This window comes from Phlebotomus papatasi, chromosome 2 (genome assembly GCF_024763615.1).
Source record: "Phlebotomus papatasi isolate M1 chromosome 2, Ppap_2.1, whole genome shotgun sequence".
In the NCBI taxonomy this organism is placed as follows: domain Eukaryota; kingdom Metazoa; phylum Arthropoda; class Insecta; order Diptera; family Psychodidae; genus Phlebotomus; species Phlebotomus papatasi.
Window position 1 is genome coordinate 83,332,270 of NC_077223.1, and position 14,369 is coordinate 83,346,638.

Below are 14,369 nucleotides of genomic sequence, written 5' to 3' on the forward strand. Positions count from 1 at the left end.
TTTTTGACCTTCTCGTCCTTAAAGGGTTAAACGACAAGGAAATTCCTGGTGACTTAAAGAGATTTTGAATCATAGAAACTTGTATCATATGTAGAACTCTACCACATGATCCTTTAAGTACCCAAATGCGAGGTATAGATCTATATATCAAAATATTTGGCTCAGATTCATTAAGAAACATGGGAAAAATCGAGCGGTGGAAGACTTCCGTCATATGAAGCTTCAGAAACTTCCTTTATTACACTACATACTATAAGAATATGAAAAAAAATAGAAAATATCCTAGGCTAAGATTACTTTTATGCTGCTTATGCTGCTTAATTCAGTATAAAAAAAAACTATTATAAGAATTATTGAGATAGACTTTTTGCCAGAATTTCAGAATAATCATTTTCTGCATACGCCAATTGCTTATTAAGGCAGCAGAATTTGCTCCAATTGAGCTTTTCCCAGGGGTTACAGGTCAAATTGACAAGATTAAAGACTGGAGCAGTATTCAAAGTGAACAAAATGAATTTTAAAAATTCAATAATAAATTTTGTCTCTGATGTTGTGTTCATTTTGTGATATATAAATTTTGCATGTTTTTTCTGCATTGTTTTTTTTTTAAATCAATGCTTGAGTGTCTAGCTATTTGTCAAGATGATTTATTGTTTTTTTTCTACTATTTATTTTTTTTATCACAAAAACGTCATCTTCATCTTCATTTGTGTACGTCCCCAACACTTACATGTGCTTTGATACTGTGATGTAACAAATATACAAACAAAAAATTGTGCTGAATGTGGTTTGGGAACAAAAAAAAAAACAACTGCAGACAATAATGATTCAGAGTACTTCTCTGAGCAATTGGCCGCTGAATCACTGTCACAGTATCAGGCTCCGCCGCCTGCGAAGGTTCAGCCTCCGCAGCAGCAGGAGCCGCCGCCGCCGCAAGCACATCACCAAGCAAATCATCATCACAATCAGTCACAGCCATCGCAAATGAGCTATCACCAGCAGGGGAAGCCGGCAGCACCACAATATGGGGCTCCGCCACCGCCTCAATATACCAATAATTCTTCGTCAGTTTCTGCAGTACCCGGGCATCAGCAGCAATATGGGGGGCCACCGTCACAGCCGGGGCAGGGTTATAACAATCGCAGTACACTTGTACATTCATCGGCTCATCCTTCCGGTGGCCTCATTCACTCTCATCATCAGCAACAGCAGCAGCAGCAGCATCAGCAGCAGATCAGCCAAAAATACTACGATCAGTATGAGAATTATGCTAGGCCGGCAAGTTACAGCAACAACAATCAGAGTGTTGGGTACAATTCACAGCCGGTGGGGGGATATGGGAATTCCTATCATCATCCACCACAGCAATACACACAGAATGCATATACACAGAACAATCACTATAGCCAACAACAAATGGCTGGAATTGGGAAGATAGCAGATTATGATCCATTAACAGATGGACCAAGAAATGTCCCAAATACACAGAGACCCAGTTCAACACTCATTTACAGTTCTGATCGCAATTCCGGTGAGTCTCTCTTGTCCCTCATCCATTAATATCATCCATCTCTATTTCAGCTATCAAATTCATCTTCTCTATTTTTTTTTATTTTAACTTTATTTTCGGTTCTCACAATATTGCTGCTTTTATTGTCAAACTCTCCCTTATCTCTCTATCTGTTCAATTATGATTTTACTAACCAGCAGTTGTCACTTGTAATAACTCTCCTGTCATAAGGAAATGGGGAACTCTTGGATACCATTTATTATAATTGGTTGACAAATTTCTCTTTTGAAGAGATTCTCTGGGGCTTTTTCTTTCTCAAGATTAAAGTCACGCAATTTCAATGACGTGTTTTTAATCTTCTTTTTTTTAATGTGAATTAAAATCTTATTTATAACAATTTTAGTTGCTTGGCAGTGTCACGGTCCGAAATCAGCTCATAGAGCTGAGGACCTGTGGGTGGAGGAGGGCATAAAAAAAAACAATTTTAGTTGATATTGCGAAATTTTTTTTCTGTTATATGTATATATTTATTTATTTAAAGACATAAAAATATACTGACAATTGCAGGATTGATAAAAAAAAATACTAACACTGTGCAACGATGATTTTGTCCCTGGGTTCTCATGCTATTTTTTCTATTGCTAGGGTCAAATGATTTACGAAAATACTTATCATTTTGATTTCATTTGGATTTTGCGCCTGGTATTTACGAAAAACGGTTTTTTCCGTTTTTTGATACTTGGGTGCCTATATCTCCGAATCTGCTGAACCGATTTATTTCTCACTAAGGAATAATTTGTTCCCCTTTAGATGCCCGATAAATCCTCTGAACAGATGAAGTTCGTACAACCGACACCAGCGGCGCTGTAGTCACAAATATGTCAGAAAACATGGAAAAATCGAACTTTTTAGCAACTTTGATCAAGAATATCTCGAAAACTAGGACTGTCCTTAACAATCTGATTTATGGGTTTGATAGAGAATTTTATTAGCTACCATTTTGTTCATATACAACTTTTTGCTCAGATTATTTTTTAACCTCGAAATTGAGGTTCAAACGAAAAATGAGCATTCAGCCAACTTAATAAATCCTTCACAATTTCGAGTGTTATTGCTTTCTTTCCTCGCAATTAGGCAGTACAAGCTTTTATTATATTATTTAATACTCAAATATCGATATTATGGTGATTTTTATATGACATTTTAAATTTTTAAATATTATTTTATTACTTGGAAACTTGTATAAAACTTTTACATATGTGATATACATAAAGTAACAATTACAAGTTCAAAAACTAGTTTTAGATTTATTTCGACGAAAATCACGTAATTATGAGTTTAAAATTGTAGGATTGTAGATAAATGTAGGAAATTTTTTTAAAGAATTATAAAAAGAAATGAATTTAGAAAAAGGATTTTTTGCAAAGTTTCCATAAATGTAACTGGTATGTAAAAGGTAAAATAGATACTTATTGATTCTAAAACGTCAATTTAACAAGAAATATTCTTTGAAATATTTAAAATTTTGCAATATGCAGTTAATATGCCTTTTTTGTAATAGTCTTTTGAGATTGAAATAACACTGAAATCTTACTGAAGATATTGTTTGAGTTATTACCTTGTATTATATCTAAACACATTTTATAATGCAATAAGTATTAATAAAGTCCTACAACTGTAAGAAAAGTGAAAATAATACTCTGGGTTACCTAAACTTGAAAAGAAAAAGTCAAAATTTGCGAAATAGTTAAGTTTTTCTTTAGTTGGCTGAGTGCTCGTTTTTCGTTTGAACCTCAATATCGAGGTTAAAAAATAATCTGAGAGAAAAGTTGTACATGAACGAAAATGTAGCTGATTAAATTCTCTATCAAACCCACAAAAGAGATTGTTAGGGACAGTCCTAGATTTCGAGATATTTTTGATCAAAGTTGCTAAAAAGTTCGATTTTTCCATGTTTTCTGACATATTTGTGACTACAGCGCCCCTGGTGTCAGTTGTAAGAACTTCATTTGTTCAGAGGATTTATCGGGCATGTAAAGGACAACAAATTGTTCCAAAGTAAGAAATAAATCAGTTCAGCAGATTCGGAAATATAGGCACCCAAGTATCAAAAAACGGAAAAAAACCGTTTTTCGTAAATACCAGGCGCAAAATCCAAATGAAATCAAAATGATAAGTATTTTCGTAAATCATTTGACCCTAGCAATAGAAAAAATAGCATAAGAACCCAGGGACAAAAAAAAGTTTGAAATTGTTGCACAGTGTAATTGGAATCGGTTTATCCAGGATTCAAAGACCTTTTAAATAAATCCACACTTAATCCAATCAGTTAAAAAATGAGTCCTTTACAGTCATTTTAATATTCAAACTTAAAAAATAATCCTATGCGTTTTTTTTTGTTATTGTATTTGAATGTTGGTTTAACTCTTTCGTCTCTTTTGGGACGAGAGTACCCAAAGCAGCATATGAATGTTCTGTGAAAAACAATGTTTTTTAAGTATTCAGAATTGATATAAATCCGATTCTTGTGGATGATTACAAACTATAAGGATGTCCAAATGTGAGATATTTTTTGTAGGACCTCAATTAATTCCTGAGCTTAGATATTTTTGATTAAAAATTGTGAAATTGGCTTGCAGCATATGCTGCGATCCGGAAAGAGTTAAATATGAAAAGACTCACATTTTCTAGATTGATTAAAAAAAAAAGTACTGTTGGAATCGGTTAAAATTTATCCAGGTTTCGAAGACGAAGACCTTTAAAATAAGTCCTTGCTTGCTCCAAACGGTTTAAAAATGAGTAACTTAGGATCATTTTAATAACCTTGAAAAATCATCTTATCCATTTTTCTGTTGTATGGGGACGTTGCTTTAAATATAAAAAACACCGGCTATTTTTCAAGATTGATTGATAACTAGTCGGTTGGAATCGATCAAATTTTAGCCAGAATTCGAAGACCTTTCAAATAAGTCATTACTCAACTAAATCGGTTAAAATGTGAGTCCTTTACAGTCATTTTAATAATAAAATTTGAAAAATAAACCTATCCATTTCCATTATTATATGTGAATTTTGTTTTAAATATGAAAAAATACGTTTTTTTTTTAGAAAGATTGAAAAATAGCCGGTTGGAATCGATTAAAATTTATCCAGAATTCGAATACCTTTCAAATAAGTCCTTACTTACCACAATCGGTTAAAAAATAGATACCTTAGAACTTAGGATCATTTGAATCTTAAGCTTTAAAAAATAGTCTCACTAATCTTATATTGTATATGCATATGTGTATGTAATTTAAATATGAACAAAACAGATTTTTAATGAACTGAGTGGAATTAGAATTTATTTTGGATTCGAAGACCTTTTAAATAAATCCAAGATTAGCCCAATTGGTTAAAAAATGTGTCCATTAAAGCCATTTTAATCTGTAAACTTGGAAAAAAACCCTTACCACTTATACAAAATAACTTTCATTTTGTAATGCTTTTTTGACATTTCAGTAAGAGTGAGTGAGATCTAGTTCCAGTTGTCTTGCTCCCTCACATTCTCAGTTTCAAAAAATTGTTTTATCCATTTGGAATCGAATACAGAAGTCAATTCAGAGATTCAGCTGATCGAAGAACTTTCTTCTGCTTTTCATCCATGTTGATTCCGATTGAACTCTCCTCCTCATCTCGTTCGCACACGCTTTTAATACCTGATTCGGGCTCAATCTGATATTCTCCTCGAACTTTATTGCTCTGCTGGCTGCTACCGTGGATATTCTCTCTATTTTGGATTCGAAGACCTTTTAAATAAATCCAAGATTAGCCCAATTGGTTAAAAAATGTGTCCATTAAAGCCATTTTGACTTGGAAAAAACCCTTACCACTTATACAAAATAACTTTCATTTTGTAATGCTTTTTTGACATTTCAGTAAGAGTGAGTGAGATCTAGTTCCAGTTGTCTTGCTCCCTCACATTCTCAGTTTCAAAAAAATGTTTTATCCATTTGGAATCGAATACAGGAGTCAATTCAGAGATTCAGCTGATTACTGATTACATATTTATAAATCTGAATTCCAATTCAGACATCCCAGCTGATTACTGATTACTGATTTAGCTGATTAACTCTTTCGTCTCTTTTGGGACTGTAGTACCCAAAGAAGCATATGCATTTTCTATGAAAAACAATGTTTTTTAATTATTCAGAACTGATAAAAATCCTATTCTTGTGGATGATTACAAACTATAAGAATGTCCAAATGTAAGATATTTTTTGTAGGACCTCAATTAATTCCTGAGCTTAGATATTTTTGATTAAAAATTGTGAAATTGGCTTGCAGCATATGCTGCGGTCCGGAAAGAGTTAAAAAAGTCTCCAAAAAGCTCCAAAGCTGTTTCCGTATTCAGAGACATCAGTGTAATCAGCAAATTACTGATTAGCCGCTGATTTATTCTCGACCACATGGTGGCCGATAAACTGATTTAAGTTAATTTGACATTTATGAAAATCTATAATAGTGACTAGTATCATATTTTCCACGTGATTTTCTTGAAAAATTATGTAAATAAGTGCTTGTATTTTTATTATTTATATTTTTTGTCATTTTTTTATTCTTAAAACAATATTTTGTAGCAATCTACAAAGGGCAATCGAAACTACTATTAGAAAATAACTGTGAAGAACTCGATATTATTTTTTTCGTATATTGAAATTGTGAAACGAATACTAAAATTCCTTTATTTATGTTTTTGCCTTCCGTATTCCAAGTCATGAAAGCTTTTCTTCCAGCTTTTCTTCTTAAATTCTAAGATTTGGTGATACTCTTACCAATGAGAAAATCAAAATGAAGATATCATGGCAGATTTTTCACAGCTGCTAGAATTGCGATTCTCAGATTGTGAGTGAATAGCGACTGACAGCATACATGGAAAGCTTTTGCTAGAATGCCAAAACTAAAGTTCTCCAGAGGATTTCAACCTTTTTTAAGGTTGTTTGAATAATTGTTGACAAAGTGAGGGTTTATACAATATTTAACTTTCAGAGACCTTGTATATTAAAGGTTTGCGATGCAGATAAATGAAGATTTTCACACTACATATTCTGTATCAAGCATAAAATGTCAAATGATAAAGGAATTGATTAATATAATGATATAAAATTGCGAAATTTTAGTTCATTATTCCATAAATTTTACGGAAATGACAGACCCTTCTGAGAAATTTTGAATTCCCGCCAAACTGTAAACTCTCCACACTGATTTGCAATAATCAGTACCCATTAGGAGCTTTTTTGGAGAAAGCTCACAACCTGTGAATAGCCATGCACATTTGTTTATTAATCAGCCAAACAAATCAGCAAAATCTCTGAATTGACCCTACAGTTCAAAAGAAAACCAGGGGTGAAATGATAACTTTTTTTCGATCGACTGTCGATTCTGAAAAATTGTTACTTTTTTTGAGGAGTGTTGTTTGGAATCTTCGAGATAGTTTATTGTCTTTTTTCTAAAATCATTCTTAATACATTTTAAAATGGATAAAAATATGGTCATAGCTTTGAGTGATATTTCGGCCACCATGTTTCTCATAGTTCTTTGCCCTTCCAGAATTCTACCAAAGTCTTTTTCACACCATCTTGTTCGTCGAGGTGACATTATTGTTCTTTTTATGCCTTGTATAATCTTTAGAGTATGCAAAAACTAAATATTCATGGAAATTTGAGGTACAAAAGAAGTGGCCGAAATTGCAAGCTGGCCGAAATTTGGTACAGTATTGCCGCATGTCCCTAAGGTTCTGTTCTTTTTTTTTGTTGTACTCTTAACTATTCAGAATTAAAAAATGAACGTCGCAGATTTAGTGAAAAAATTAAATCCTTTATGTTCTTTATGCACTATTTTAGACAATTACCGTTTATGGCGTATATATGTCTCGGCTTATCCTTGGCATATTGTCTTATAATTCATTAGTTTTTTATATTTTTATTTTTTAAATTTTGTAGTTATTTCTTAGTAATTTGGTAAACTGATTAATAGGAAAGAAATTTTAAAACTTAAAAAATTAATACCCATTCATTTTTTTCCATTTTTATGATATCCTTTTTCACAAAACTAAAGAAAAATCAAATTGTTTAGTCTATTTAATTGAAGCAAGTATGTAAAGCTCCTCAAGTTTAATACAAATTCTGTAATACAATTATAAAAAAAAACTAAAACACACCTTAAAAAAAAACTTAAATTATAAAAAAGTCTCAGCTAAAATATTAACATAAATTACTAGGTAGAGGTTTTATCTAAACTAATTTTCTTCAAAAGTACATTTGGGATTGACTTAATAATATTTGTACTACATTTTAACTTTTCGGATTATTTTCTTCCTTCTCAAGACTCTGTAAAATACCATTTAAATGGATGAATGAACTCTTTTTAACCCACAAACTCCAATGTATATATATTTATCGAAGTGCAGCAGAGGAGCATTTGTTTGCAAGACTGGACAAGCAAACGGCAAATGAATAATTTAGAGTGTGTCCAACTAATCTGCTTCTGTGTTTGATGTCTTGCAGTGAATTCTAATCAAGCGAGACGAATTGGCTCTATTGCCGATATGGATCCGGCCAATGGAGTCTATGGATCTGCAATGGAGCAACAGCAAAATCATCTGTATCAGCAGCAGCAGCAACACAACCAAATGAGGCATTCGCAGCAGCAGCAACAACAGCAACAGCAGCAGCAGAGGGCTGGGAAAATGGTAAGATTTTGCAATGTGAAATACTTGGGCACTTTAAAGAAAAAGAAGAGGAGAATTCTCAATTTTCCAAGCTTTCTCCCTCTCGGAACACTGAGAAAAATTAGTTGAAAACAATTTCTAGACAAAATTATTCAAAAAAAAAAAAATGTTCCACATGTTTTGAAGTCCTTATAGCCAACTGACCGCCAATATTTCGAAAGAGGTTGCATTGAGTTCTCGTATCTTTTCGTGTCAATTTCTTTATCGGAAATTCTAAAGAATTTTCTAATAATCCATATGAGGGAATTCCTTATAAATTAACTTAGAATTTATATAGAATTTTCCAAGCATAATTTCCACTATCATTACAGATAAAACTATAAAATTGAGTATAAAAAAATCTTTGACTATTAGGGGAACTGTATCAAATTTCGGTCAGCTCGTAATTTCGGACACTTTGAGTGAAATTTCGTTTTTTAGCTGAAATTCTTTACAATCTTAGCTTTTGTGGTCCGAGATGAAAATCCGATCTCGTCAGATCGGGCCCAAATTTTGGATTTACATGATTTGATTTGTTCCGTCCATCGTGTAACGACGTCAGATTTCACAGTGTTTTGTGTATTTAGGAAAATCTTTTTTCCACAATTCTGTGAACAAATAATGAAATGATGACAAAATATACTGTTTTAGTGAAGAAAACGAGACGGTGAGCATCTTAAAATCGCCGGCAGTACTTCGTAACAGAATGTTATGCAGTCACAGAAGTGACACCGAAAATTTTGAAGATTTTTCAAACAGGTTTTTAACCATTTTCCGGCTTATTTGTTAAAGTGTATTAACGTGAATTGGCCTAAGAGGCCCTCTAAGAAGCATCCTCATTAGATTTTTGGCATAAAATAGCCAAAATCTCCCGGTTAAAACCCTTTCGCCCAAACTTTTCTCGGTGAAAAAATTGGCTAACAGCAGTCGCTAACAGCTAAACAGCAGTCGCCACCTACTTTAGGCGGAAATTCATGAAATTTCTTGAAATTTACCAACTCTAAACTAAACTAACCTCTTGAATTTAGCTACCCTTTTTATAATAAAATCCTCTACTCGCATTCTAATTCTATTCAACATTATTTCCTATAGAAAAAGTGCATAATTCCAAGAATTGCTCATTGTAATTATAGTAATTATGGACGAACTTCAAGATAACGATCGTTTGAAGACAATCGTAGGGTCAGAGTGCCAAATTTCGGCATAGTTGCAAATAAGCATCGAAGTCTTAAATTTGAAATGCAATAATTTTAATTCATATTGGGGCCAATCCATCTCAAGACAACCATAGGGGTACCCTTCATGGTCTTAGATGTTTCTGAATTTTACATACCTATGTTAAAGTACACGATAAAATAATATACCCCTATTTTTTTTTCGCCCAAAAAAAATTCCTGGCCGGAGACACATGGCGCCAAAGATGGCGTCTCGCGCTTCATTCGTCAAATGAGATTTTTGGAAAATATTTCAAAATGCTCTATCTCGCGAACGGGTTGAGATTTCTTCTTACTCTTTTTTTTATTGGAAAGATAATTTTATACTCTTTAAAACGATATACTAGCTTTCGTATTATGTGCTCAAGTTTTTTTGTAACCGTCTTTTAAATTTTTTTTTGAAAAAAACTAAAAATTAATTTTTCTCAAAAACCCCATTCTCAAAACTTTTCATTTTTTTACTGTTGATCAGTAACATTAAGTACTACATTCCCTGAAAAGGCCAGCTTCCACTTTTGCGCTTATTTTTTTTTTAAAAATATTCAAATTTTTACAAAATTTTCAAAAAAGGAAAAAATACCAGTTAAACTCAAAATTTTGAGTTCAACTTTTCAGGGAATACAGTACTCCACATCCACAATACTTATAAACAGTTGAAAAATCAAAATTTTTCGATTTCCCGTTTTTGAAAAAAAAAACATTTTTTTTATTTTCAAATAAAAATCCTTTTTTATAACAAATTTATAACTTTAATATGCATTTAACACACGTGCTAAAATGTTGAATTTTTTTAACCTAGAATTAAATTTTTTTTTAATTTTTCAAAAAAAATCCAAAAATTTTCAATTTTTTTTTTTGAGAAACTTAAAGAAAACAAAAAAACATAACTAGTACATTTATTAAATATGAATTAAAACTTTATTTTTGTTAATAAAAGGCATTTTTATTTGAAAATCAAAAAAAAATTTTTTTTTTTTCAAAAACGGGAGATCAAAAATTTTTGATTTTTTAACTGTTTATAAGTATTGTGGAGTACTGTGTTCCCTGAAAAATTGAACTCAAAATTTTGAGTTTAACTTGTATTTTTCCTTTTTTGAAAATGTTGTTAAAATTTGAATATATTTTTAAAAAAATAAGCGCAAAAGTGGAAGCTCGCCTTTTCAGGGAATGTAGTACTCAATGTTACTGATCAACAGTAAAAAAATGAAAATTTTTTAAAAAGGGGTTTTTGAGAAAAAATAATTTTTAAATTTTTCCAAAAAAATTTTAAAAGACGGTTACAAAAAAACTTGAGCAGATAATACGAAAGCTAGTATATCGTTTTAAAGAGTATAAAATTATCTTTCAAATAAAAAAAGAGTAAGAAGAAATCTCAACCCGTTCGCGAGATAAAGCATTTTGAAATATTTTCCAAAAATCTCATTTGACGAATGAAGCGCGAGACGCCATCTTTGACGCCATGTGTCTTCGGCCAGGAATTTTTTTTGGACGAAAAAAAATTCGGGTATATTATTTTATCGTGTACTTTAACATATGTAAAATTCAAAAACATCTAAGACCATGAACCCGCGATTTGCGATTTTCTCGGTCGTCTTGAGATGGATCGGCCCATTGATATTTTTTGTTACTTCCTTTTCGGGAGGGTTGTCTGGAACCTTGAAAACCAGTTTATCATCTTTGTTTTCTTTAAATCACTTCCTAAAATATTGAAAAAATAATAATAATACGGACATTGCTTTGGGTAGTATTCCGGCCACTTTGAGTGAAATACCGGCCACCTTTTTTCCCTTTTTTCTGGCCACCTTTTGTGACGCAACGGATAGAAAATTTCAAAACGTCAAACGGAACGAGTTCAATATTTAGTTTAATACGTTTATATGACCCACAAGCCCTGAGATCTTCCGTGTAATTTGTCCTGAAGACCTGAAGAGCAGCATCTCAAATTTATGCGCAGATTCCCTTAGCAATTTGCCCTTCCTTTTCCACATCATCTTTTTCATAGAAGCGATGGTTTTTTTCTCTGGACATTATAAAACTCAGAAATTGAAAAAAAAAAACATAAAATGAATAAGAAATTTAGGAAAGCAAAAGATGTTGCCGGAATAGGCAACACTACCTCACCGGAGAGACGCTCACAAAGTATATACTTTTTTACGCGAAATACAGGATCCAGCTTGGAAATTTCACCAGAAATTTAAAGATTGATTCACTATTAACATAAACAGAAACAATCTTTAATGAAAACTAATCAATTTTCATGAAAAACACCAAAGAAAAACCTTTTGCACTTCACCACAAATCAGAAGACTGCTAGAAACACAAGAGATCTGTCACATTTTTTGTAAGACTCTTTTCCACACTGAGTTTTTTACAACGCAATTTAAATTCAAATTATACCTAAAATTTAACGGTCTTTATGTTAATACATCTTAAAATGAATAAATATTTAAAAGCAAAATGAATTCATTGACTATTCGAAGATAACATACATAATTTTAATTAATTTATTTTCATGGCCGAAATTACAGTCAAAGTGGCCGAAATTAGAAGCTGGCCGAAATTTGGCACACTTCCCCTATATCTAGTCCTCTCGCTCACTCCCTAAACATATTTACAAACAAAACTTATTATGCGTGGGACATTAGGCATTACTTTGGAAAAAAAATTATACAGAAATCTATAAAAATAGTAGATTTTTTTTTTCTTTTTAATCCGTGGAAGCTTTGAAGCTCACTGTACAGAAAATTCCATAGAATGCCGCGTACATAAATTACGCCGGTCCTACGCAGAGTTTCAAAACCGTCCGTGGATCGCCACGCGACAATTAGTGTAAAATTCCTCATTGGAAGCCTGCATAGGCGGTCTAGTCCTCGGATTTTGTAGAAAACATTTTTGGTGGAACTGCCTACGGCTATTGGCTAGGATTTTCGCAAATTACAGTCAAGCTGTCAAATGTCAAAAGTTACAAATGTATTTGTAAACTTTTGTTGAATCAACAAATTTTGTTTTTCAATGTTTGTTTTTTCTTTATCAAAATCACTTTTCAGAGAGTTTTTCGGGCACTTTACGATTATGAAGCACAGGATACGGATGAGGTGAGTTTTGCAGAGGGAGATGTGATATTTGAGGTGGATTCAATTGATGCTGGATGGATGACAGGAAGAGTTGAACGCACAGGAAAGGTGGGAATGTTGCCGGCAAATTATGTTGAATTGGCAACAATTTAATAAGGAAAAGAAAAGAAAAAGAGTAAAAGAAACAATCACTTTCGATAGTCCGTAGCAGCTTATTCCTTTTACTTATTTTTGCTATTTTTTTTAATTGAGTTAGAATTCTATCAATTTTCTTGATCATTCAAAGAAAAGAAACTTTTGTATTTTTTTGTGGTCTTTCGAAGAATTTCCTTGAAAGTTTTCTGATAGAAATATATTTTTTTTAAATGATATATCAATTTTTAATTATTTTCTTATTAAAAAAATAAAGAAAACAAACGATCAGTATGTGAAAATTTCCAAAGTTTCTCTGCATTTCAACGAATTTTTTTTCGCTATGAAAAAAGAAGCTCTAAAATGTTCCATTTTATTCTTGAGTAATAGATTTTTTTTTTTGTAATTTAGATGAAGGTAAAGAAAAGAACTGATTTTTTGAAAGAAAAATAGTGCCTTTGGCTGAAAATAATTGGCAATCATTTTTTTAAAAGTGAGAGTGAACATGAAAAAAAATTAATCAGTGCTGCAATTACTAGTAAACTTAATAATTTTTTAAACTAATAAAATGAGAAAGTAAAATTAATTCCTCAATTTTTGTCAATTGACACAGATTAAGATGTAACTTTTGTTTTAGTCAATACTAAGAGAGATTTAAAAAATTGTTCAAAAAGAATATAAATATATCAATGAAACTGGTGCAACATTCCATCAGCAATAATTGCACATAATAAATTTAAAAAAAAAGCCATAGAAAGGGTAAATTTTTCAATAAAAAGCCTTCACATTGTAATTTTCTTTCCCCTTGAAAATAACTTCTACTTAAGAGAAAAAAAAAGAAAAATTATATCATATATGAAACTTTGTGTAACGTTTTTTGCAAAATGAATAATACAACAAAAAGATGTAGATATTTTGTCACTTTTAAAAGGTACATTGAACCTTTTACAACATTTTTTTTCTTTTTTGTTTTGATGAAGAAGAAAACAAATATTACTTTGATTTCTTTTGAAGTAAACAATTGAAATTATTAAAAAAAAAATACACTGCAACTAATATCTTAGAATTAGTATCATAATTTATACAATTTATTTTAATTGATTAAACTTATAATCTATTGAACGTTTTACCTTGTTCAGTCAAAATATGAACTAAAAAAAAAAAGATACAGTGTACAGATGAATGAATTTCTTTTCTAACTAGATATTGTTCTCCTAAAGTGACAAATGTTATTCTGGAAAATATTCATTATAATAAAATATATGTACATGTAATGAAAAAAAAAATTTTTCTTCTGAATCAACGATAAAAAAAACTTTTAAATACTTTTTAGGAAAGGTAAGTTATGGTGCTATTCCAATGAAAAATGAACATGCTTTTGTTCTCAAGTGCCTCTGTATTATCGACTTTTCTTTGGGTTGGTTTTTTATTTATTAATAACCATGCTTTTGAGCTAGTGCTCTTGAAAGCAGAAGAAAAACGATACATTTATTAATATATAAAGATTTGTCAGAAAGCAATGCTTGCGTCCACCGCCGTCTTAGCGTTGTTGACCAACCTCCAGAGCCAAACGGTAGAAATGCTCTTTCTCAGGTTGTATAAGCCATCTGCATCATTTGAAAAAACAAAATCTTTTTGACGTTTAGGCAAAAGCAAAAACAAACTAATATGCCAAAAAGGTTTGGATAAGC

The 14,369-nt window shown here is 31.6% G+C and overlaps 1 protein-coding gene across 1 annotated transcript in view; it reads left to right on the plus strand.

Annotated features, from left to right (window-relative positions):
* The window catches only part of LOC129804714 (LIM and SH3 domain protein Lasp), a 48,381-nt gene extending 34,417 nt beyond the window's left edge, over positions 1–13,964 (plus strand). The window contains exons 5-7 of the mRNA XM_055852258.1: positions 818–1,531; positions 8,056–8,240; positions 12,520–13,964. Of these exons, the coding sequence (XP_055708233.1) occupies positions 818–1,531; positions 8,056–8,240; positions 12,520–12,699 (1,079 nt within the window). The 3' untranslated portion in view covers positions 12,700–13,964. The remainder of the gene's footprint in view (positions 1–817; positions 1,532–8,055; positions 8,241–12,519) is intronic.
* The last annotated feature ends 405 nt before the right edge of the window (positions 13,965–14,369 follow it).